The sequence below is a fragment of the Chiloscyllium punctatum genome, chromosome 2 (assembly GCF_047496795.1).
Source record: "Chiloscyllium punctatum isolate Juve2018m chromosome 2, sChiPun1.3, whole genome shotgun sequence".
Classification (NCBI taxonomy): domain Eukaryota; kingdom Metazoa; phylum Chordata; class Chondrichthyes; order Orectolobiformes; family Hemiscylliidae; genus Chiloscyllium; species Chiloscyllium punctatum.
Window position 1 is genome coordinate 99,184,070 of NC_092740.1, and position 26,981 is coordinate 99,211,050.

Sequence of the window (26,981 nt, forward strand, 5' to 3'; positions counted from 1 at the left end):
TCCAGCTAGAGGCACCCACATACCAGGAGTGAATTAAAAAAAAATTTGAATTTTTGTTGTACTGCCTCTAATGCAGATATATCTTTCTAGCCACATGGGGACCAAAAATGTACACACATTCTCACTTGTACAATTGTAGCAAGACATCTTTATTAGAATCAGCAAGATAACATGTTGTGGAATAGTCAAGAGGATTGTTGTGAAATGGTGTTTGGGGAGTTGACATAGATCGAGGGGTTTCAGGAGCATAAGGCAGCACTGAAGTCTGAGGATGATTTGAACTGGAGATACAGACAATTGGAATGTAGTTTGGGTATTCTTCAACCGATAGTACATCATATCATTGCTATCAAACACTGGTTGAAAGACTTATTTCTGACAAACTGAAAGACAACATATTAGCAAGGTTCAGAAAATTTAATCTACAGGAACTGCCAGGTCTTATTTCTGACTGCCATTTTCTGCTGTAAGTGCATTAAGGAAGAGGGATATTTCATACTATTTGTTAGTTCCAGCTGCATTATACCTGCAGAGAAAGTGGTTGGAAATTTTATTTCAGAAGGGCCCAAAGAATCTGTTCATCTTCCAGAGAATATTTTAAAGGTCTAACCAACATGTCTTTCAAGTGACAAAAATGTGCTGGAGGTACTTAGCAGGCCTGGAAAAAAGTAAATGATTTGAATCCTGACCCAACCTTACCTGCTTTTCTCTCAACAGACTTCCTGCAATTTCTACAGCATACCATTTTTTGTTTCAGATTTTCAGAAACCACAGTTCTTTTTTTTCAGTCTTTGAGTGGTTACCTCCATGAAAGTCTGCATGCTCAGAATATTCTGGTAGCTGGATACTGGTCAAATATAAATCAGTATGAAGTATGTGGTCAACTGTACCGTACAAACAGCTGGTATCATTGTCGGTTATCAATTACAGGATGAGTGCAACAAAAATGTCGCAAAAAATTTGTTTTGTCAGATTCTCAGAACTTTTAATGGGTTAGGGTAGCCGCTTATATGCTGAACTAAAACTGCTAATTTTTTTTAGAGCAAGATGGTTTGAAGTGGGGTGAGACAATTTTTGATGGATAAAATTAAAATGAAGCTGAACCATCATAAAGTGGTCACTATTTTCAGATGCAAATTTAGGTGATAAAAGTGAGTGAATTTGTAAAATTTCTTTTCTGTTCAAAGAATCATATTATTCAGTCGCTTTATAGATGAAGGTCCATTGGGGGAACTTACATGGACACCTTCACATTCTGTAAATCAGGAATCAAATTAATCAACTGCTTAATGCTTAATTATTTGAAGCATTCGGTCATTTGACGATAATTCACTAAAATCATAAAATAATGTCAAAAGTATTGTTTCGTATTTTCTGTGGGGAATAACATTCTCAAAACTGAAATCTCTGCTAATTTTAAAAGTGAATTTCTGGTAGCTGGATTACAAAAATAGAGATTTACTCTATTGTCAAACCAGAAAATGGCTTGATAAGAATATATATTTTGACCTAAATTTTTGGATATTTCACTTAACAGAATCAATTTCATCAAATGGTTGAACTCACTGAAGAAGCAAGGAAAGCATATCAGGAAATGCTTAATGCCCTAGAGCAAGAACTTATAGCAATTGAAGGATGTTCAGAAGAGCCATTGTGTAATCTGATAGAGGAAAGCACAACTACGTTGGATAACATGACCTCTCAGTCCTTTTTGGAGGCTGGTGAACCAGAATATGGTGCATATCAAATATGGTGTAGTATTAAATCTTCACTTAAACCTTCTTCACAGCATTTATACATGGGACACTTATACTTTTGAATTGTGAGATATTGGTTAAATTGCAATCCTGCACACAGTTCTGCAAATTAGGAATGCAATAAAATTCTCACACATTCTGCTATTAGAATTGTTTAAATTACTTGCAAACTTCTCCCTCATTAGCCGGGGTACTGAGGCTGTAGGATCTATATATGTAAGTTGTCTAGATACTGTAAAATATAGCATATTTGTAGTAAATACACTACATCTAGGATTTTATATGACAATTTATAGAGCTCTTTTAACATAATGCAACATGCCAAGGCTTTTGCAGAGCCAATAAAAAGCAAAATACAAGTAGATAAATATCAAAAATTTAAGACAACGACTTAGGTTTCAAAGAGAGTCTTCAATGAGTGAAGTGAGTTTGCAGATCAGTAAAGACCAGACAGAAAATTCCAGCCGAGGCCCTAAACAGTGACCAATCATGTGAGCATGGGATTCATAGTTGAACAAAATTTGCTCTAATTCAGGGCATGGGCCACAGAACTTTCGACAAAAGGATCTTTTAAGTTGTCACCTCTAAAGGGAGATTAGGCTTTTCTTTGCAGTATTGGTTTTGGGCCCAGTGTTGAACTTCAGTAAGAAGCATTATTACAAAGAAACAACTGTAAGGGTCTCGTGATTTAAGGCTCTCAGCACTAAAGGGAATTTAGGAAAAAAACCCTTACATACCCATTGTAGTTAATAGACAATCATAGAATCCCTACAGTGGGGAAACAGGCCATTTAGCCCAACAAGTCCACATCGACCCTCTGAAGAGTAACCCACCCAGACCCATTCCCCTACCCTATTACTCTACACTTACTCCTGACTAATGCACCTAACCTATACATCCCTTTACACTATGGGCAATTTAGCATGGCCAGTTCACCTAACCTGCACATCTTTGGACTGTGGGAGGAAACGGGAGCACCCAGAGGAAACAGATGCAGACATGGGGATAATGTGCAAATTCCACATAGACAGTCACCTGAGGCTGGAATCGAAATTGGATCCCTGGCACTGTAAGGCAGCAGTGCCAAACTCTGAGCCACCTTGCTGCCCATTAAGGCAAGGTACAAGCATAATTCTGTTGTGAATTAACTTGATGCCTTATTAACCTTTAAAAGTTTTAATTAAATTGACTTGTCCCACATAAGACCAGTGGAAACAATACACAGCAGGACACTGCCACTGGCCCTGGTATATAAAAATTTCTCACTCTAGCCCACTTGGTGTCCTGTTTTTGAAGGTCTTCCTTAGATGTATTTTGTTAGGTCCTCTTTGACCACCCCCTTTTTACACCTGGTGGTGCCCATTGAACTGCCACTCTGGTACAATATACTGTACATCTGGAAGCCAAAATAAGTGTGATGCAATTCTCCATTGTCTTTCCATCATCATGTCATTTAGAACCCTCTGATCAATTCTGGTTAGTACTTCATCAGTGATATTCTCTAAGTGACATCCTGAATCTGAACTTAATTTCTCCATACATTTAATGTAGAGATTCTTTAAAAATCTCCAACTGATTTTCCTTTGTTTAAATCCTTAAACTGCAGGCAAGGTCAGGTCTTTGTGAGCTTTTCTTTAAACAGCATCTCACACAAATGCTGAAACAAATGTGATGTCTGCTGTAAACTACAAATGCTAAATACTGAAAACCATACAAAATAAGATATTTTCCTTTCCTTCTCCTCTTTCTTCCTTTGCTCCATTTGTACTATTTCAACTTCAGTTAATCTTTTAGACTCTAATCTGCTATGTATTCTCAATCTTCAAAAAAAATTAGCTATATTGCTTCTTCTTGACTTGCGTCATTCAGTTTGAATGTGGGGCTAACATGGAAAAGTTTCCATTGTAGTGAAGAGCAAGTCAACTCCAGAGCAGTTCTGAGAACCCATGTGCACCCAAACCAAGAAGTAAACTTGTATTCCAGGTGATAAAGGATTAGTCTGAGTTTAACTCAGTTTATGTTCTCTGTTGATGTGAAAAGTAGAATATATATTTTCAACCTTTAGTAAACATCAGTCCAAAATCTGCAAAAGAAAATTTGTTTCAAATAAATTAATTTGAAAGGTATCTGCTATGTTATCATCTGTTTAATGTACCATTATGAAATGATACCATAATGTTGCAGTCAAACAGGTCTATTTTTTTTTAAAAAAACAGTAAGCTGCATTTGAGTTTATTTAGAATACTGGATAAGTTACTTTTGTTTTACTTTGTTTCTTAATTGCAACAGAGTACAAAAACAGAAATTCCTAATGGATGTTGCAGTTTGATATACCTAATTTGCAAAAAAGTGAATATTGTGATCTATCACTCTTATAGTTACTACGTGGAGAAACTTGCTCAAGAGACAGTCGAACTCCAACCTATCCAACACTGAAAATGCAGGAACTTCAGAAACTCTACATTGTGAATCAGAAGAAGAATCTGGTGATTCAGTCCAGAATTTTCCAAAAACCATTCTTGATTTTGAGTGTCAAGCAGCAATAAGATGAATGAATGTGAATTTTCATTGCACTACAATGCTTCTGCAGCTATCTCTCCACTATTTCGTGCAGAAAATAGTGATTAAAATTTAGAGCAAGTGAAAAACCCTTCCATAGATGAATGTTCCCTTCTTTGGAAAAAATGCAATGTGCAAAATTCTATCAACCAAGTGAAATTAATCCAATTAACATTTAATTGTTTAGTTAACATTCTTCAGCCAATGATAAACATCAGTTAACATTAAATAGATTGAAGAAATCAAGTTAAGAATGATAGATAACAGAAAGCTAAATTATTACTCAGTTTACCCTATTCCTGAGATTGAAATTTACAATAGCTTGCACCAGTCCCAGTTCAGTTTTAAAAACTCCTGCAATTAGGCAGCTTTTGTACCGTGCAGTTTTCCATTTTCTTGAAATTCACAATTTTCTATTAGATTTCATTTAAGAAAGCTGGTTTGATCTGAGACAGAACAGCAACAGTGTGTAGTGCAGGAAAGTATGATGGCAAGTAGATATCAACTAATTACCCCTTTCCCAAGTGCTCTTGTGGAGATTTTCAAGGGATATTTTTTGGTTTTCTGGGCTCCATTTTCATTCTCACCATCTCATTTATTTAGTGATCCAGTCTTGTGAACAAATCAGCAACAAGCAGTTGAGAGAAAAAGCCTGTGAATGGTGAAGCAGCTCCTCAAATTCACATAAGGGGCAACTTTTCTCCAAATTGTCATCCCTATGCTTTAATTTTCCTGGGCATTTTGGGGATGAATTTTCCCAATGCATTTTGAGTGCTCAGTCCTAGCTACCATTATTACAGAATTGCTGCAAAAATAATATTTATTATTAAACTATATATTCACACCCATTACAAAGCTATATCATAACAATCCATCTTTTTGCTGTTGAGAGTTACTTCACAACTTGAAATGAACCAGTGGAGAAGCAGTGAGGCACACAATGCTACCGTGGCAGATTATAACAAGTATTCTTTCAGGACATGACATTCAAAGCCTCTTTGTCATTCAAAGTCAGAGTAGCTTATCCAATGTCCTTGTGATGCATCTCATAGAACATAGAACATAGAAGAATACAGTGCAGTACAGGCCTTTCGGCCCTCGATGTTGCGCCGATCAAAGCCCACCTAACCTACACTAACCCACTATCCTCCATATACCTATCCAATGCCCGCTTAAATACCCATAAAGAGGGAGAGTCCACCACTGCTACTGGCAGGGCATTCCATGAACTTACGACTCGCTGAGTGAAGAACCTACCCCTAACATCAGTCCTATATCTACCCCCCCTTAATTTAAAGCTATGCCCCCTTGTAATAGCTGACTCCATACGTGGAAAAAGGTTCTCACTGTCAACCCTATCTAACCCCCTAATCATCTTGTACACCTCTATCAAGTCACCCCTAAACCTTCTTTTCTCCAATGAAAACAACCCCAAGTGCCTCAGCCTTTCCTCATAGGATCTTCCTACCATACCAGGCAACATCCTGGTAAACTTCCTCTGCACCCGTTCCAGTGCCTCCACATCCTTCCTATAGTATGGCGACCAAAACTGCACACAATATTCCAGATGCGGCCGCACCAGAGTCTTATACAACTGCAGCATGACCTCAGGACTCCGGAACTCAATTCCTCTACCAATAAAAGCCAGTACGCCATATACCTTCTTCACTGCACTATTTACCTGGGTGGCAAATCTCATTATAATAATACACGCTGTTTGGATATTTTCTACTAATATTGAATAGTTTACCAAAATCTAAGTAGATATTTTAATTTTATAAAAGTTCAAATTAATACCTTGAATTTAACTATATAATTGCATCAGTTAATTTGTTCAGATTTATTTGAATATGTACACGATAGAATTTGCTAATGGTATTAATCTGTATGGAGGATAAGTGAATGACAAAACCTTCACCCCTGTCTCTGAATAACTTGAACAGCAAAAGCTGTAGCACAATCTTTGCAAAAATCCATTGTTCAGTAAATTAAAATACAGCAAACATTTTATTAACCAGCACCTATGGGTTGAGGTGTACACTGGTTGTTGGCCAGTTAATCAAGTATTCCAGACATTCAAGATGTCCACATAATCCATATAAAAATACACACTAAGTAACAAAAAACATAACACACTTCACAGTTATACTTTTTTTACACCATAAATAACAAATAATAATGCAACTCTGCCTTAAATAAAACTTACTGGCAGAGAGCCTTCTCATTTGGACCCTTAGCTGACAACTTGTACATCATGATAGATCGTGGTATTTATGGAGAAGTTGACTCAGAATTGTTGATATTTTGTGTCACCATTAAAAAGTATATTTAAATACATTAAAAAACAATAATTGGACAGAATAATGCAGTAAACTTTGTGATATTTGAGGTATATAGTTTTTGCTGGTCATCAAGAGTGCTAGTTCAGAAGGTGTCAGTTAAAACAAAGTTTGCTGTATTCCATTTATCCCTTGTGACATCAAAAACAATGTTCAGTCCACATGACTAATTTTTTGTTTATGTCCTGAATGAACTTTACTTAACGCTGATTAATTCCAAACCCTATTATGCTTAGTTAGAACATGACTAATTCCCTTGGTAAAGATTTGCTTCAATTGTGATTTTAGGAAACACTTAAGCTACAAGACTTTCTAATTAATAAGTAAAAACTGCAGAAATATGAATTTGCCATGACATATAGGGTATTTAGAAAATTCTTATTCAAATTTGAACTTTAATAACTTTGGACATCTGCAGGGTTGGAGTAAAATAGCAGATAGCTCATGAAAGCATAATTGATAAAAGTTTGAACAACATGCAAATTCTGAGACTTCAACCTAACCATCATCTTTTGTGATGCATTGTTTAATATTCCAAATTTGCCTCCTTTCTTCTGCTGTTGCTATTTCAAACTGTTTTAGCATCTTTATTGTGGTTGTTCAAACACGTTAAGACAGCTTTCATGTCATTTAAAGCTTGCTTCTATCAGTTATACATCTGAAGCTTTAAGGTTGTATAAAAATAAACACTGAATTGCAAAGCAGTTTTGCTTTGGTTAGCTCTGCAGAATTGCAGAAAACAGAACTAGCTTCAAAAGTTGCTAATTTTGTTTTTAACTTTCAAAGCGTACAGCTGCAAAATCAGCTTGAAAACATAATGCATCAAAAGTTGATTGAAACACGCACGTGTTTTTAATTGCTGAAGAATGATAAGAACACATATGATGTTTCAATAATTGTACATTGGCTGCACTCTTTACTCTGCATACCCAACCCATGACAACTTGTTATCTGCCATTTAAATTGGAAAACAGCAGGGACATTTTATTTTCCAAAGTGAGTAGCAAACAAGAAGTTAAACTTTTTTTTATTAATTCAATTTTCTTTGCCCATCTTCCATACCATCATGTCCCTAAGGACCTACATTTAGGCGACATTCAATCTAACTTTATCCAAAGTTTTGACAATTCATGAACACTTGCCTCTCACTTCATGTTTGCAGAATGCTGTTACTATTTTTGGAAACCATCCAAATTCCAACTTGCAACAAAGTACAGCATGTAACATGAGTCCCATGGTAATAGGATATTATAGATTTAACGTACACCTGCTGCAAAAAATACATTTGACAGATTATGAGAGAGATGATATGTGCAGTTTACAAAATTTCAAGCTTATTCCCATCTGCTGGAGCAAGCTAGTCCAAATAAAATCTGAGGTTGATATAAGGCATAATCAACATCAACCAGTGATGAATGTCTTCATAAGTGAGAATGCCAAATGGCGAGTATTGCTGTTTACAACTGTCGTGAAAACACCTTACACTTATAACACTGATTAGTTTCTTTGATTTGAAAGCTCTCTTCATCTCAACTATAGTTTAAATTTGATTTGCTTTGTATGGGAGTCAAAATATTCAACTATTCTACATACTGTACATTGAAACAAGATAAATTTTATAGTCACTAGTAACAAACCAAATATGTCTAATGGTCAGAATTTATTAATTCGTATGTAACAACAGATACAATGACGTATTCAGGGTAATCTAGGACAGGTCCAATGGAGTTGGGTGAGTTGTAAAAATAAAAGATATGAAATAGAAATAGAAAGTCCTGGAGAAATTATGTAAGTATGGGAGATTTCAACTCAGTGTTAACTTTGTTTCTCTCTCTCTCTGCAGATGCTACCTGATCTGCTCAGTTTCTCCAGAACTTGTTTTTATTTCATTTCTCCAGCATCTATGGGAATTGTTTGAAGATAAGGAATGCAAACTTGATTCATTACTTGATTGATCTCAATGAATCATTCTTACATTTGTCACTGGTAATGATATTTAAAATAGTAATTTCAGTGAACCCTGAATCTGGAATAATTCCCAATTTTTCTCAATTATTGTAAAAGTTTTCTATGAGAAGTCTGTTCAGTTTCCAGGTTAGTGTGGGGTATGTGGTGTTGTTAAACATTGATTTATTTGAAGACATAATGATCTGGTTTGTCCCAGGGTTGTTTCATCATTAAGGTGCTATCTTTTCTCCTTAGCTGACAAGCTATTTCATTTTGTATGGAGGATTCTTAATTTGTATGCTGTGCAGACATTGAATTGTGGTAGTTTATCCAAGCACATTTAGTTGTGATCGAGTAATATATTAGATCGCCTTTGTGCCAAAAAATATCTCAGCAAGGTTGGAATGTCTGGTTGAACCAGCTGCTCAGAATAACACTTTCCAGAGATGAGGCAATTGTCAGACCTAGCAACTAATAATGGGTGGAGATTTCACTCTAAACAGGCTGCCATGATGGCTTCGGACAAAACCTGGCCAAATTTCTGCTCCTCCTCTGTATTTCAAGTAGACAAACATTGGGAATGAATCTCAGATTTCACATACTGAGCACATTCAGGCCCTATATTTTATGTCTGAGCAATAACAACTATTGTGTCCAGTTTAGTGCTAATCTGTGCTGAGTTAGCTAATATAATATCCAAAGGTATTAACATCCATTGGTTAGGTAGGGGAAAGATCAACAAATGTTTCTGCTGCTGCTGCTTAATTCTTTTACAGGATGTGGGAATTGTCAGTTATGCCAGTACTTCTTGCCATTGCTAATTGCCCTTGAATGGAGTGGCTTTCAGGGTCATTTCAGAAAACAGGTAAAAGTCAACCACATTGGTATGTGAGTATGGAGTCACACAACAGCAGACTTCCTTCCTTAAAAGACGTTGGTGAACCAGATGGGTCGTTAGAAAAATTGGAATGGTTTCATAGTCACCACTATTATGGCTAGCTTTGTTATTGGAATTTAAATTGTAATAGTTGCATGGTAGGATTTGGACCCATGTTCCCACAAATAGCCTGGACCTCTGGAATACCAGTCCAAGGATGTTATCACAATGCCATCACCTTGCCCTTATTTGGTGACCCTAAACAGATGTGAAAGGGTGTAGATAGTAAATAAACCAGAAGTGGGCAAGGTGTTATTCATCTCAATTGTATAGTCTGCCTATGCTCAACATCATATAAATAATTGCCAATTAATGAGTTACTGGAGGTCATTCACCTGTAAAATGGTGAGGGACTCCAAACCTTCAGTCGAGGTGGGGAAGAGTTAGAAAAAAACGTAAAATACAAAAACAAATTGAAATCGTACAAATCCTACTTTCCTTACTTTCAATAAGGAATAAAAATGTTCACATCTTTATTTTTAAGCTAACAGTCTGATAAACATGTTGGTTACATGTTTGAGTTTCCAGCAAGTTTTGCATTTTCCAAAAACTTGTGATAGGCTAACTATTCATGAAAGCACTGGTTAACTGTCACTCTGATGTATTTACTACAATTTAATGTAGGCCCAGAATTTCAAATCAGGCTCGGAAATCCTATTGCTGACCATGATCGTGCAAAAAAAAACTTACTTTTAGAGGAGCACTCCATGTGAATTTCTGGGGTCAAATGCTGTCTAGAGACTGGACAAAGATACAATGCAACCAACAGCAGAGTAGATCAGTATTGCCATTACACCCACCCATTTTTCAATACCAGCTGCAGTATTATTAGATTTAAAAGTCCTGAAGCAATTTGACAGCAGCTGAGAGAAAGTAAATGAGGTAAGTGAAGATGTAAGGTGGCATGTGGATGAGGGGTGCAAGTAGTAGAAAGGTCCTTGGGTGCTTGTGTGGAGGTAATAGGATGATAAGTAAGTGTATCCATGCTTAGCATTGGTTGGGTAGGGGGAAGAGAGTTGTTTTAGGCTGGTTTAATCAATATGTTATGGGGGATGGGAGTGGGTCTTTGGGTCCAATGTCAATATGCACGAGGGGTAAGATGTCAGGTGTCATGGGGTTTCCAGGTGGGAGGAGTGCACAGGGTTGAGATTGTTGGTTGGGTAAAGTTAATAATTACTCAAGTTACAGTAGGCTTTAATCCAAATTTTTCCTAGGTAACAATCGAGTTAATGCAGTTGGAATCCGTTTGAAGTCTCCACCTCTGACTCTGAGCTGTTGACTTTATCTAGAGACTTCTGAACACCAGTTAACTACCCATTGAAAGTTTTGACTTCTAGGGCAATTCCCAGCTGCTTGGGAATTACTCATAGACCTACCTGCAACTTTTGTTTACTGATACAGAAGATTTGGCTCACAGTATTGAATAATTATTTAGTTTTTTTAATAGTTGATTGATATTTTGACAACATAAATATGCTAGCTTGTAAAGCTGGCTCGATTGCGCTGAGGGTGGATTCACGAAATGGCAATTTACAAAAAGTATCAAATACTCCTGTGGGCAGTTCAGTCTGCTTTATGGGAAGCAAATGCTAATTTATTTTTCTTTCTATAGAAACATCACACCAAATAATGTGTGTTTTTTTTCATTCTTCTTGTTTATTACTGTTCCCTTTTCCTTCTTTTCCTGTAATCTGCAATGAACTACCTGGTAAAGAGAATGAGCTAGTTATGGAATAGCAAAAGCAATCCAAGACTGGTTTCAGCATGCCGCTGGTGCCTAAATATATTTTTAAAACTGGTTCAGATCCAAAACCTAGGATTGTGACTGGGGTTTGGGCATCTTCCAAGTTTGTGATATGGATGTCCACTTACGAAAAAATTCCTTTCTGCAAACAATATTATGTAAGTGCACCAGCTGTTTCAAAAAGGTGGAACTGTAATTAATGTTTGATTTTTGTTCTAAAAAGTAAACAGTAAAGTTATCTGTAAAGATCAATTTTTGTTTAGCAATATTATGGAAGGCACCATTATTCTTGCTTTTTTTTAAACAAACCTGTAATGCAACTTGAGGTAATTGATGATATAAGGAACTGCCTGCTGATCTATAACTCCATTTACTTGATTTACAAAGGCAATAAACACTGTCTTGATTTTGCAAAACTGTGAATTTTACTTTAAGGATAGGTTTTATTCTAAGTAATTTAATGTAGAATGTATTCCAAACTGCCTTTTTCATAAGATGGATAGTTGTTGAAACACTTCCTTTGAAAATCTCATTTAGTTGTAGTAATTCAAGAAGTTTAATGTAAATGAAAGTAACATTTATAGGTTAAAAATTAACTATTAAATATGAATCAGATTTGCTGCTTTTGGTTATTTTTCAAAAGTAAATTTGTTGACTCAATGTATGTAGGTTCCTTTAAAGATGATTAAACATTTGATTCTGAAACTCAGTGTTCTAATGATGTCTACTCTGCACATTATAGACAATAGACAATAGACAATAGATGCAGGAGTAGGCCATTCTGCCCTTCGAGCCTGCACCGCCATTCAATATGATCATGGCTGATCATTCCTAATTAGTATCCTGTTCCAGCCTTATCTCCATACCCCTTGACTCCACTATCTTTAAGAGCTCTATCCAATTCTTTCTTAAAAGAATCCAGAGACTGGGCCTCCACTGCCCTCTGGGGCAGAGCATTCCACACAGCCACCACTCTCTGGGTGAAGTAGTTTCTCCTCATCTCTGTCCTAAATGGTCTACCCTGTATTTTTAAGTTGTGTCCTCTGGTTCGGCACTCCCCCATCAACGGAAATATGTTCCCTCCTGCCAGAGTGTCCAGTCCTTTCATAATCCTATACGTTTCAATCAGATCCCCTCTCAGTCTTCTAAACTCAAGGGTATACAAGCCCAGTCGCTTCAGTCTTTCCGTGTAAGGCAATCCTGCCATTCCAGGAATTGACCTCGTGAACCTACGCTGCACTCCCTCAATAGCCAGAATGTCTTTCCTCAAATTTGGAGACCAGAACTGCACACAGTACTCCAGGTGTGGTCTCACCAGGGCCCTGTACAGCTGCAGAAGCACCTCTTTGCTTCTATACTCAATCCCTCTTGTTATGAAGGCCAGCATGCTATTAGCCTTCTTCACGACCTGCTGTACCTGCATGCTTGCCTTCATTGACTGGTGGACAAGAACACCCAGATCTCTCTGAACAGCCCCTTTACCTAATTTGATACCATTGAGGTAGTAATCTGCCTTCCTGTTCTTGCCACCAAAGTGGATAACCAGACATTTATCCACATTAAACTGCATTTGCCATGCATCTGCCCACTCACCTAACTTGTCCAGGTCACCCTGTAATCCCCTAACATCCTCATCACATTTCACCCTACCACCTAGCTTTGTGTCATCAGCAAATTTGCTAATGTTATTGCTGATACCATCTTCTATATCATTTACATATATTGTAAAAAGCTGCGGTCCCAGCACGGATCCCTGCGGTACCCCACTGGTCACTGCCTGCCATTTCGAAATGGAGCCGTTAATCACTACCCTTTGTTTCCTATTAGCCAACCAATTCTCTATCCAATCTAGTACTTTGCCCCCAATCCCGTGCGCCCTAATTTTACTCACTAACCTCTTGTGTGGGACTTTATCAAAAGCTTTCTGAAAGTCCATTATAAAAATGGATCTATTACAAAACAGAACCCATCTCATCTGCTTGTTGATTTTGTCTTTTAGATTGCATTTAAATACAAAGTGACATAATAATTTAAATATCAGTTCACATGGTAAAATTTTCTGTGAATATTTTGGGCAGGTAGGATGGTAGGAAACAGGGTAATAGTGAAAAGATGCCTGTTGGATTGGAGGCCTATGAAAAAAGTGAGGACTGCAGATGCTAGAGAGTCAGAGTTGAAAAGAGTGGCACTGGAAAAGCAAAGCAGCTCAGGCAGTATCCAAGGAACAGGAGAGTTGATGTTTTGGGCATGAACTCTTCATCAGGCACGGACTGGAGGCCTGTGACTAGAGGTGAGCCTTGGGTGGGTGGTGGGCCCATTGCTGTTTGTTATCTATATCAGTGATTTGGATGAGAATGTACAAGGCATGATTAGTAAGTTTGCAGATGACACTAAAATAAGAGGTACCGTGGATAGTGAGGAAGTTTCTCAGAAATTGTCGCAGGACCTTGATCAGCAGGGGAAGTGGGCTGAGAAATGGCAATGGAGCTTAATATAGATAAGTGGGAGGTCTTGCATTTTGGAAAGTCAAATCATGGTGAACGGTAGGGCCTTAAGGAATGTAGTTGAACAGAGGGACCTTGGAGTTCAGGTGCATTGTTCTCTGAAAGTGTAGGCACAGGTACACAGGGCAGTGAAGGCGGCTTTTGGTACACTGGCCTTCATCAGTCTGTGCATTGCGTATAGAAGTTGGAAAGATACAGGACATTGGTGAGGCCACACTTGAGGTATTGCGATCAGTTTTGGTCACCTTGCTATAGGAAGGAAGTTATTAAATTGGAAAGAGTACAGAAAAAAATTTACAAGGATGTTGCCATGACTCAACGGCCCAGGTTATAGGGAGAGGTTGGACAAGCTCGGAGGTTTTACTTTAGAGCGTAGGAGACTGAGGGGTGGGGAGGGGGGGTAGAATCTTGTACAAGTGTGTAAGATCATGAGAGGCATGGGTAGGGTGAATACACTCAGCCTTTTTCTCAGGGTTGAGGAATCAAGGACTAGAGGGTATCAGTTTCAGGTTAGAGGGGACAAAATAAAATGAAACCGGAGTGTGATATGCATGTGTAATGAGCAGAAGTGGTTCAGGTGGGTACATTAATAATATTTAAAAGGCATTTGGTCAAATACATGTTTAGGAAAGGTTTAGAAGGATATGGGCCAAATGCAAGGAAATGGGGTTAGCATGGATGGACATTTTGGTCAGCATGGACCAGTTTGGCCCAAAGAGCCTGTCTCTGTGCTGTTGGACCCTAAGCAGAAAAAAAGTCTAGGAAGTGATAATGATGTGATCATTTAAATTAGAATTATGAAAATAAGGCAACGTTAAATGGGAGTCATATCTGGCCTAAAGTTCATCCTGGATCTGCAACCATCAGTCCTCCGAATTGAGTTTTGTTCAGCTCAAATTCCTCCAGAATTGCTTGCCCTCCCCAACCGTAATTCAAATGAGCGTATGCCTTTCAGGATAAACAAGCCACAGTTGTTGATTAGTAGTGGCCTCTACTTTCCATTGCCACTGCTGTCTTAGAATTCTATCTACTTCCATCAAAGGTTATGATATGTATTATAGCTCAGAAAAACAAGAAGATCCTTGTGATCTTAGCTTAAGGTTGACATTGTAAGACTAGTTGCCTAGCCAAGCCTCCATCACTTTTCACTTTAATCATGTAGCATCATCAGAGGAATCCTACAGAAAAAGTTCCCAGTTGCTGAACGTTGCATATGTGTATATGTAGCACCTTTCATGATCTTTGGTTTACTGGAAGCCCTGTGAAAAAGTATTGAAGTGTATTTGGTATGGCAGGCAATCTGTGCACAGCAAACCCCCATAACCAACCATTAGACCATATATATGGTTTTCATGATGATGTTCTAGCATACCATTGGTGACAATTTGAAGTTCCTCTTCCCATGTAATCTTAGGTCCACCTGAGATGACAGTTTGGACTTCAAACTGAGCCACACCTGACAAATATATTGATTTGTTTCATTTCACCATCGTGGACAGCGAATACAATGGGATTTTAATACAATTATGTCAGAATACAATGGGATTTTGATCAGATGGGCTGAGGAGTTGCAGATGGAGTTTAATTTAAATAAATGCAAGGTGCTGTATTTTGGAAAGAGAAATCGAGGCAGGACTTGTGCACTTCATGGTAAGGTCCTGGCTGAACAAAGACACCTTGGAGTGCAGATTCACAGCTCTTTAAACTCCTTGAAAGTGGAATCACTGGTTGACAGGATAATGAAGGCAGCATTTGGCATGCTTGCCTTTATTGATCAGTGCATTGAGTACTGGAGTTATGTGGTCATGTTGCAGCTGTACAGGAAATTGGTTAGGCCACTTTTGGAATACTGCGTTCAGTTCTCGTCTCCCTGCTTTAGAAATGGTGTCTTTCAACTTGAAAGGGTTCAGAAAAGATTTACAAGGACATTGCCAGGTTTGGAGGGTTTGAGCTATAGGGAGAGGCTGAATAGGCTAGAGCTGTTTCCCTGAAGCACTGGAGGCTGAGGGGTGACCTTATAAAAATCATGAGGAGCATGGATCGGATAAATAGACAAGGTCTTTTCCCTGGGTTTGGGGGTCGGGTGGGGGTGGGGGGGGGGGGCAGACTAGACAGCATAGGTTTAAGGTGAGAGGGAAAAGATTTAAAAGGGACCAAAGAGGCAACGTTATAACATATAGAGTGGTGCTGTATGGAGTGGGCTGCCAGAGAAAGTGGTGGAGGCTAGTATAATTACAACATCTAAAAGGCATCTGGATGAGTCTATGAATAGGAAGGGTTTAGAGAGATACGGGTCAAATACCAACAAATAGGACTAGATTAAGTTAGGATATCTGGTCAGCATGGACGAGTTGGACCAAAGGGTCTGTTCCCCGTCCCATACTGCTCTATGACTATCACAAGTTTACCACCAAATTGACTGGGTGAACAACTATTGCAGCAAGGATTATACTCGAACAAAATTGCTTACAATTGTAGATTCTCATTCTCAAGGGTTAGTGTTTTTCTGGCTGTTTGGGAAAAACACAGCACGGTGGCACAGTGGTTAGCACTGCTGCCTCACAGAGCCAGAGACCTGGGTTCAATTCCCGCCTCAGGCGACTGACTGTGTGGAGTTTGCACATTCTCCCAGTGTCTGCGTGGGTTTCCTCCGGGTACTCCGGTTTCCTCCCACAGTCCAAAGATGTGCAGGTGAGGGTGGATTGGCCATGCTAAATTGCCTGTAGTGTTAGGTTAGGGGTATGGGTGGGTTGTGCTTTGGCGGGGCGGTGTGGACTTGTTGGGCCAAAGGGCCTGTTTCCACACTGTAAGTAATCAAAGCTAACAACAGGAAAAAGGACCAGGTCTGACCAGAATATATGCTGCTTCATGGGGACTACTTTAGTGCCTGTGTGTTAAGCACTACCTTGAAATCTTCAAAGTTCAGCCTAATTGAGAGCTGGGAGAAAATATCAGAAACTTTTGTGATGTAAAAACTCAAATTTTGTTAGCCCTTTTAGTCACAGTGAAGTTTTGAGTGTGAAGTCAATCCCTCTAGTCCAGGATTCAGGGCAAGTGTATGAAAGAATTGCATACAAGTTTGTGGCTCTTGATTTGGCATTCTTCAAAGTTCTATGGTTATGGTGACCTTCAATACTATTTGACAGATAATAACCGTGGGAATTATAGGAAAAAGTGAGGACTGCAGATGCTGGAGATCAGAGCTGAAAATGTGTTGCTGGAAAAGCACAGCAGGTCAGGCAGCATCCAAGGAACAGGAGAATCGACGTTTCGGGCATAAACCCTTCTTCAGGAATTACAGGAACTATTTTACTAATGTGCAGTGACAGTTATTTGCATTTGAATGCAAGAATGAGAGTAGTCCTGTTACAAACAGTGTAAGGTATTTTTAGATTTAAGTTCTGAAGATCAAATCCAGACTCTTTCACAACTTTGGCAAAGTTTCATATACTTGCACACAAACAGTGACCAACTTAAATGTATTTTTTGGAAAAATGAGTGATATTTTAGTTATGTTACCTCTTGAGACTTGTGCACCATCTCATTACTCGTAATTATTGTGAAGTGTCATGACAGGCTGTATAGTAGCATGCATTGTTAATGCATTTGGATGGAAATCTATATAGTTAAAATTCTTACAACAGCTATATTTCTTTTTTAAAAGGCTGTTTGTTCTTGACCTGTACTGTATTTACACAGGCATCTTTGTTGCAAAGTAAAACAAATAATCCAGGATTATAAAATTATTCTAATTGCTAGCAGTTCTGAAAAAAAGTTTAGAGAAATGTAATCCAGCCATCACTAACATCATCTTTATAAATTTGGTAGTGTAGCTGAAATAAATATCTGACAGTATTCAGATGGATCAATTCTACTGGGCAGTCATTTTTGCTGATTTTGTATGCTCAGACAAACAAAACAACCATCACTAAATGGTAAGCAACTGGGGCTCTCAGACTTAACTAATTCTGTGTAACAGGTCTTGATAAGAATGCACTTTTTGATGAATAACAAGCTTTACGAGTTTAGAGTGTTCTAGAATTCAGTCAAAACAAAAGTTTATTTCACTTTGGCAAACTGAAAATATTCAGAATTATCATGAGGCACGGGTATAATAAGCTACAAATTCAGTACATTGATTTTGAAATTTGCAAGGGTAACAGCAAAAGGAGCTTTTCTGCATTGGACAGGTTTTTAATTTATTCACGTGCAGGTGCTTAGAGCATACATCAGCCTATCTTCATTAATCCGATGCAAATCTTTTCGTCTGCATCCTATTTCAGGTCCTCCTTGTCGCAGCTGTCCTGTAAGAGTGTTTAAAAAAAAATTATAGTTCATTTTTTAGATAAGGGAGTTAAGCTGTTGGAGGACCATAATAAAGAAAGTGAGAATTTAGGAAGCATGGTTAGTAAGTTTGAGGATGAAACTAAAATTGGTGGTACAATAGACAAGCGAGGAAGGTTATCTAAGATTACAAAGGGATCTTGATAATTGAGCCAGTGGGCTGAGGAATGGCAGATGGAGTTTAATTTGGAAAATTGTGATGTGTTGCATTTTGGTAATTCGAACAAGGGCAAGACTGACACAATTAGTGGTAGGACCCTGAAGCTATTATGTTGTGGTTGTACAGGATGTTGGTGAGATCACTTTGGAGTACTGTGTACAGTTCTAGTTGCCCTGCTATAGGAAGGATATGTTAAATTGGAGACAGTGCACAAAAGACTTACAAGTATGTTACTGCGACTGGGAGATTTGCGTTATAAGCAGAGGTTGGAACCTTTTTCCACTGGATTGTAGGAATTTGAGGAATGACAGTATAGAAGTTTATAAAATCATGAGGGGCATAGATAAGGTGAATCATAAAGTTTTTTTTTCCCCCTAAGGTAGGGGAGTTCAAAACTAGAGGGCATATTTTAAGATAAGAGGGGAAAGATTTTAAAAAGCACTTGAGGGGCAGCTTTTTCCACAGTGGATGGTTTATATGCAGAATGAACTCCCAGAGGAAGTGCTAGATGCAGGTAATAGTTACATTATTTAAAAGACATTTGGACAGCTACCTAAATAGGAAAGGTTTAGAGGGATATGGGCGAAATGCAGTAAAATAGGACTAGTTTAATTTGATAAACTTGGTCAGCATGGACAAGTTGGACTGAAGGTTCTGTTTTCTGTGTTTTATGACTATGACTCTATAAAAATTAAGACTGCAATAGAGTCCACTGTACTAAAAAGATCCAATAGCACGGTTACAGGTTAGATATTGTACTCAGAGGCAAAGTAACGGTGCTCAGCCTGAATGGGAAGATTGGATGGATTGCAGCTTCTCCAAAATGAAATTTGGTATCAACTCTTGAGGATGGAAATCATCCAGTCATATTGCTGCTATCAGGTAAGCTTAGCAGCCTGATTGAAGCGTTTCCACCAAAGCAAGTCAGAGAAATAAAATATGCTATTTTTCTCTAACGAAGAATAGAGTTATAGGATATGCACTTGGGATTCAAGGTGAAAGCTGAAATATCATTTAAAAAAAAACAAATTCTAATGACAGAAATTTAAAATCCATAAATATGACATGAGATTTTCAAACCAAGAGATTGTCCTGTCATAATTATAATTTAAATATATGGTTTAAAAATACTATTTAAACATAATTTTAACACAGCAATAAAAGTTTAAAAAATTGAAGCTCATGAAAATTGTTGAAATCATTTGAATGAAACATTAGCAAAGACCTCAAGTGCAGACGTTGATGCATAGTGGTAGCCTAGCACATAGAAAGATGGCTGTGGCTGTTGAAGGGCAGACTGCACGGATTTGTCAAGGTATGTGAAGGTCCAACCATTCCCTCGATCACAAGATCAGAAGTAGGAATGTTCATTGTGCGGTCATCAATGTTCGGCACTATTCATGACTCCTTGGATACTGCTCGAAGCACTTCACAGCAAGATCTAGACAATGTCCAGGCTTGGGCTTACAAGTGGCAAGCAATATTTGTGCCACACAAATGCCAGTCAATAGCCATCTCCAATGAGAGACACATTCTAACCACTGGTCAATGGTGTTACCGTCACTGAATTGTCCACTATTAACATCCTTTGGTTACCACTGACCAGAAACTCAGTTGGATTCACCACATAAACACAGTGGCTACAACAGCAGGTCAGAGGCTTGGAGTAACGCAGCGAGTAACTCTCTTCCTGACACCCCAAATAAGTCCACCATCTAGAAGGCACAAGTTAATTAGCAATGTGATGAAGAGCTCCCCACTTGCCCAGATGGGTGCAACTCCTACAACATTTAAGATTATTGACATCATCCAGGACAAAGCAACCCACTTAATTGGCACCACATCCACAAACATCCACTCCCTCATAAATGAGATGTGTAGTATCTACAAGATATGCTGCAGAAATTCACCAAAAATGCTTAGACAGAACCTTCCAAACCCTTGACCACTTCCATCTGGAAGGACAAGGGCTGCAGATGGAAAGGAACACCACCGTCGGCAAGATCACCTCCAAGCCATTCACCATCCTGTCTTGGAAATCTGTTACCATTCTAACACTGTCACAGGGTCAAAATCCTGGCATTCCCTCCATAATGGTCAACTTACAGTTCATAGACTGCAGTGGTTCAAGAAGGCAGCCCACAACCACCATCTCAGGACAACTAGGGACGGACAAAAAAGCCACTGGCAGCAACTTCCAGATTTCCACATTTAACTATATACATTGATTTACAGGAATTGCTGTCAGTTTCACAGGTTAATGATGACATCCTATCTGTATTACCATCATTACAATGACACTATCAAGACCGATTGGTTTAACATGGTCACAAAATGGTGAAACACAGACTGATGTGAGAAATTCCCATCATGATTTCTTTTTCTAAACTGGTCTGTGATTTTTGGGAAACTTGCAAATTGTGAAAATTAGGAACTCTGGTCAGATTCTTCTCACGAGACACCTAGTTCAAACTTCTCCATCAGCTTGAATAATACTACATGCTGATATAGACCAGAGGATGTGGAGGAGAGCAGACGGACATGGAGGAGGTGAAGAAAGTGGGCTAATGATGAACCTATTATAAATATGCTTTTTACTACTATATCCCCTGACCTACTCGTGCAACTTCTCAGATTGAGTTTTCTAGTTTATGTGGCTCATTTAGAAGAATACATCTGAGAGATGATCTCAAAGTTTTCTCAATTACTTGTCAGACCATCAGACTTACAATAATACTAGCAAAACTTACCTTATTCCATCAGGTGACAATCTCATTCTGTTAGAGCAAAACCACACAAACGTGGAAAATTTGTATTGATAGTGGTGCAATAGTTTCATGTGTTCGGCTGTTAACCAGAAGGTTGGTGGTTCAAAATTGCCCAGAGCCGAAGGGCTTCCTTACTATGCGACACGGTGGGTCAGTGGTTAGTACTGCTGCCTCACAGCACCAGATACCTGGATTTGATTCCAGTCTTGGACGGCTGTTTATGTGCACATTCTCCCAGTGTCTGCGTGGGTTTCTTCCGGGTGCTCCGGTTTCCTCCCACAGTCCAAAAATGTGCAGGTTAGGTGAACTGGCTATGCTAAATTGCCCGTAGTGTTAGGTGAAGGGGTAAATGTAGGGGAATGGGTCTGGGTGGGTTGCGCTTCGGCAGGTTGGTGTGGACTTGTTGGGCCGAAGGGCCTGTTTCTACACTGTAAGTAATCTAATCTAATCTAAAGCCATGTGTTTCCCTATTGTACAACGTAATGATGGGCTGAGGCCCAGCATTTCCCCAGTGATGGAACTGATTAATATATATCCTAAAGACTGACTCAGGACAAGGAATAAACTAGTAATGAACTCATATGAACGTAAGTATCTGCAAAAAAAAAAGTAGGAAAAGAATTAAATTCAGGTTTATATGAATACAAGTATTTTAAAATTTAATTTTGATGTTTTAAGCGTATTGAAAAGAAGAGTTTTCAGGTCATTGTGACCTTAGCACTCTTTCCTTGATAACTTAATGAGGGGGAACTTCTGAGAATAATTGTATTTATGTGATTTTATTTTCTTACCCATGACTTCATCCAAGCCTGCATCATTTGTTCATGATCATCTATTGCCTTCTTCCATTTTGCCAGTTCCTTCGACCACGTCTTTTGGGTAAAGTTATCTGAATCAAACATATATAATGTAAATTCAACAGCCCTAACACAAATAACTGAACTTGTGTCAAAAATGCAAAGGAAAATAATGTTGTCATTGCAAAGAACATTTTTACTATATTAGAGAAATAACACTCCATAATTGAAAAATAAATATAAAAATCTACAAGTACAGAAATATATGACAGTTAAATAACATATAATCACCTTGCAGATACTACTACCACCTCAAACCATCTGATTGGTAACCTGTAAACTTAACTAGTGTACACTTTGTGAACTTTGGGTATTATTCTTAACCAAATGTATAAAGCTCTTGATTCCACTAAAGTTCTGTATCTAGTTTGATGGAGGAAAATAATTGGATTGTTAAGTTAACATGTGCACATATGCCAGAAGAACGTTTATGATACCAATATAAAAGAGAGTTGAGTCAGCATTTGTGCTGTAGATATTTGGAATATGAAGTTGATGCAGAAAATGTTGGACATACACTGCCAAATACACTTCTAAATTTGTGAAACAAGTCTTCTGATAATAGGAATCAACCTGAAATTCCACTTTCCATACTTTGTGTCAGTGAGTCAGTTACTTTATTCACAGAGATGTGGTCATCGCTGGCTAGACCAACATTTATTGACCATCCCAAGTTGTCCTTGAGAGGGTGGTGGTGATCTGCCCTCAAACTGCTACAGTCCACTTGCTGTAGATAGACCTAAAATGCTGTTGGGAGGGAGTTTCACGATTTTGAATCAGTGACACTGAAATACATCTTGTAGATAGTCCACACTATTGTTACTCATTGGTGATAGAGGGAATGAATATTTGTGAATGTGATGCCAATCAAGCAGGTGATTTTGGACTGGATAATGTCAAGCTTTTTGGGTGTTGCTGAAGCTGCAGTAATCCAGGCAAATGGCCAAGTATTCCATTACATTCATGACTTGTACTTTTTAATTGGGGAATCAGAAAGTGAGTTATTTGCTACATGATTCCTAGTTTCTGACCATCTCTTGCAGCCACAGTACTTATATGGCTAGTTCAGTTCAGGATGGTGATAGTGGGAGTACAGTTTTGATAACAGTTTTGATAATGTCAGAGTAATACAACATGGAAACAGGGCCATTGGCTCAAACTGATCCATTACCCTCTAAACTTTTCCCATCCATGTATCTATCTAAATGTTGCTATTGTACCTGCTTCAACCACTTTCTCTGGCAGCCCATTCCGTATATGAACCATTGTCTGTGTGAATAGATTGCTCCGCAGGTCCTTCTTAAATCTTTCTCCTCTCACCTTAAACCTATGACCCCTAGTTTTCAATTCCCCTTCCCTGGGAAAAATACCATATGCATTCATCTTATCTATGCCCCTCATGATTTTATACACCTTAATAAGGCCACCTCTCACTCTCTTATGTTCCAAGGAATAAAATCCTATGCTGGCCAATCCCTCCCTATAACCCAGGTCTATTAGTCTTGGCAACATCCTTGTAAATCTTCTTTGCACTCTTTCCAGTTTAACTATGCCTTTCCTATAACTGGGTGACCAATCCCTCGAACTCAGCACCGCCTTCCTAACCTGCAATCTTCTTCCTGACCTCTCCGCCCCCACCCCACTCTGGCCTATCACCCTCACCTTGACCTCCCTCCCCACCTTTTATCTTAGCCTGCTGGACATACTTTCCTCATTCCTGAAGAAGGGCTGATGCCCGAAACGTTGATTCTCCTGTTCCTTGGATGCTGCCTGACCTGCTGCGCTTTTCCAGCAACACATTTTCTGACCAAAACTGTACACAATACTCCCAACGAATTATACAACTGTAACATAATGTCCCAACACCTGTACTCAGTTCCTTGACCGATGACAGCCAGCAGGCTAAATACCTTCTTCACCACCCTGTCTACCTGTGACACCGCTTTCAAAGAACTATATACTGGTAGTCCTAGGTCCCTCTGTTCCACAAACACTCCTCAGGACCTTACCATTTACTATGTAAGTTCTACTTTGGTTTGATTTTCCAAAGTCCAAAACCTCACACTGATCTGTATTGAATTGCACTTGCCAATCCTTATCCTACTTCCCCATCTGAACAAGATCCCTCTGTAATTTTTGATCAGAAACAATGGTTGGAAGCTTGTTGCCCAGTCCTTGTGTGGCTTAAATGTTGCTTGCCACCTGTCAGTTCAAGTTTAGATTTTGTCTAGATCTTCCTGTTTTTGAACATGGACTGCTTCATTATCTGAGGAGCTGCAAATAATGAAGAACATTGTGCAATTATCAATGAAGATTCACACTTCTGACTTTATGATGGGAAGGTTATGAATGAAATAGCTGAAGATGGTTGTGCACCCACAGACATGTTCTGAAGGTGAGATGGCTAACATCCAACAACCACAACCATTTTCCTATGTGCCAGTATGACTCCTAACTGGTGAACTTTTCCTGATTCCCATTGACTTGTTGTTTTGCTAGGACTCCTGGATGCCTTGGCAGTTGTTTCACTTTTCCTCTGGAATTCAGCTCTTTCCTCTGTTTGACCCAAGGTAGTAACAATAGCAGGAGCTGTCAGGCTCTGGCAGAAGCTATATTGAGATTCAGAGAGTGCTTTCAGCTTGACAACACTATTGATTACACCTTTCATCACTTTACTGATGATCAAGGTAAGATTGATGAAGCTGTCAGTTTGGATTTATTCAGCTTTTTGTGTGCAGAACATACCTGGGCAATTTTCCACAATTTTAGGGAGATGTCAGCATTATAGCTGCACTGGAACAGCTTGGCTAGGGGCTTGAAAATCTTAAATATCAGTGTCAGACTATTGTCAATGCCTAAAAGCCTTTGCATTATCCAGTGCCTCCAACAGTCTTGCTTCACTTCACATGATATCAATAATTAACTGAAGACTGGCAATTGAGATGTTGGGGATCTCTAGAGGAGACCAAAGTGGACCATCCAATCAACACTTCCGAAAGTTAATTGTTGCAAATACTTCAATCTTAACTTTTTATTTGTTGTGCTGGGATCCTCCATCATCGAGTTGCTTAAATAGTCACCACTATTAGAGTGGTGCTGGAAAAGCACTGCAGGTCAGGCAGCATCAGAGGAGCAGGAAAATCGATGTTTCAGGCAAAAGCCCTTCATCAGGAAGATTCCCGATTCCTAATGAACGGCTTTAGCCCAAAATGTCAATGTTCCTGCTCCTCGGAGGCTGCCTGACTTGCTGTGCTTTTCCAGCACCACTCTAGAGTCTGATCTCCAGCATCTGCAGTCCTCACTTTCACCTAGTCACAACTGGATATGGCAGGGCTGTTGGCTAGACAGCCAGATTCAGAATAATACTGGCAACATACATTTGTCTCATTTCCTGCAGAGGTAGACTTGGAACCTTGGCTCCTGTCTCTGAGAATGAAAGACCAGCCCTGACAAGACCTACTAAGGAATTGGCTTGAGATGAAGCATCAGAAAGACTGTGAATTCAGGCCTTGTTTTTGGGCAGAGAATGTATGTCATATTGCTGCCAGACCAACTGTGATTTTAGGAACCAAACTTGCTTTAGTACTTGTTCTTTCCCCTCCAGTGTTTACTTTATGCTTTGACCTTACATCGATAGTTTCAGTTGCTGTCATATAAACGCAATGTTCACTGTAATACCCAACAGTGCCTTTGTTCCACTGTAAAATTTAAATCCATTAACAAAAAGCCTTCATATTTTATTGTCATTATAACTCTAATAACTCAAATACTGCAGATGCTGAAGCTATTGCAGATCAGCCATGATCCTATTGAATGGTAAGCAGGCTTGAGGGGCTGAATGGCCTATTTGTATTCTTATTTCTTATGGTCTATGAAATAAAATGCTGGAGAACCTCAGCAGGTCAGCAGCATCTGTAGAGAGAGAAACACAGTTAATGTTACAAGTCTGATGTGACTTCTTCAGAATTAATGAAAAAGCTCTAAGTTTCAACTATTCAGAATGGTGTTTAATGGAGCTTGAATCCTCTTTCGTTTTTGATCTTCCCTCTCTAAGCAGCATCTCTCAATGTTGGAAATGTTGGTCAATTAAGGTCTGTCATTCTTTAATGTACAAGAAATACTAATTTGGAAAAAGATATTAATATCTCCTAAGGCAATCCATTGTTGAACCACACAGACCAGGAAGTCTCCTCTCTAGTGATGGACAATGTCAACATAAAACACACCAAGTCACTACCACACATACAGACACCTGGTAATAACATAGCTAATAGTGGCTAGCAACACCTTTTGGCATTATAGCTTATGATGGGAAGAATGTTGGGGTGATTAATAACATTGTCATTTCCTTCACCTCCATGAAAACAGGATTGTTTTGAGCCAAAGATACAAGCTTTTAGAATACTCCACATTACATAATAAAGGTCGAGGGTTCTTTTTAAATTAATGTTCACTTTTAAGATTTATCTCAGTTTATGTGTCACCTATAATTGTACCTATAGGAATACAGTATGTTTATCTTATTTTGTAATATTGCTCTTTTCTGCATTACTGAAAAAAATACTAAAAATATTTGAAAAGGTTTAATTTCAGTGTAATTGGTTTAATTTTCAGTGTAAATAGATTATTTTTGTATGTATAAATATTTTGTATTAGTGGAAAGGGCTGTCCTTACTAGCTTCTTAACAGCAGTGGTCCAACAGTTTCAATTCAACCAAAATACGAACAAAAACAGAAATTGCTGTAAAAACTCAGCAGATCTGGCAGCACCTGTGGAGAGAAATTAGAGTTGATGTTTCAGGTCTATTGAATCTTCCTCAGAATAATCAAAGCACAATCGCCTTCCTCTGGAAAACAGACTTTGCTCAACAACTTTGATTCTACGTTTATAATACCCTCCATGCTTAGCTGTATATCTCCTTCCATACCATCAAGTCCTTTTGGCTCGGTTCTTTTGTGCAATCCCTCTTTTGTGGTACAACCTTTAGTCTTTTGGCTCAACGCTCTAGAACTGCCTTATTTAAAACTGACAGCATTTGTACCTTTAAAAATGTTCTCAATGCCA

General features: G+C 38.6%; 2 protein-coding genes across 12 annotated transcripts in view; one reads left to right on the plus strand and one right to left on the minus strand.

Annotated features, from left to right (window-relative positions):
- The window catches only part of secisbp2 (SECIS binding protein 2), a 136,982-nt gene that overhangs the window by 109,890 nt on the left and 111 nt on the right, over positions 1-26,981 (plus strand). For 6 of the 10 annotated variants that reach the window (XM_072586382.1, XM_072586421.1, XM_072586388.1 and 3 more), the window contains 2 exons: positions 1,538-1,736; positions 4,136-11,988. In XM_072586382.1, coding sequence (XP_072442483.1) covers positions 1,538-1,736; positions 4,136-4,308 — 372 coding nt within the window. In that variant the 3' untranslated portion in view covers positions 4,309-11,988. Of the gene's footprint in view, positions 1-1,537; positions 1,753-4,135; positions 11,989-26,981 lie in introns of those variants that run through there. The other 4 variants (XR_011962700.1, XM_072586397.1, XM_072586407.1 and 1 more) reach the window with 4 other exon arrangements.
- Positions 17,856-26,981, minus strand: part of LOC140487047 (semaphorin-4D-like) — a 251,700-nt gene continuing 242,574 nt past the window's right edge. For both annotated transcript variants that reach the window (XM_072586500.1, XM_072586508.1), the window contains 2 exons: positions 21,851-21,948; positions 17,856-18,091 (listed from right to left, as the gene is read on the minus strand). In XM_072586500.1, the coding sequence (XP_072442601.1) occupies positions 18,062-18,091; positions 21,851-21,948 (128 nt within the window). In that variant the 3' untranslated portion in view covers positions 17,856-18,061. The remainder of the gene's footprint in view (positions 18,092-21,850; positions 21,949-26,981) is intronic.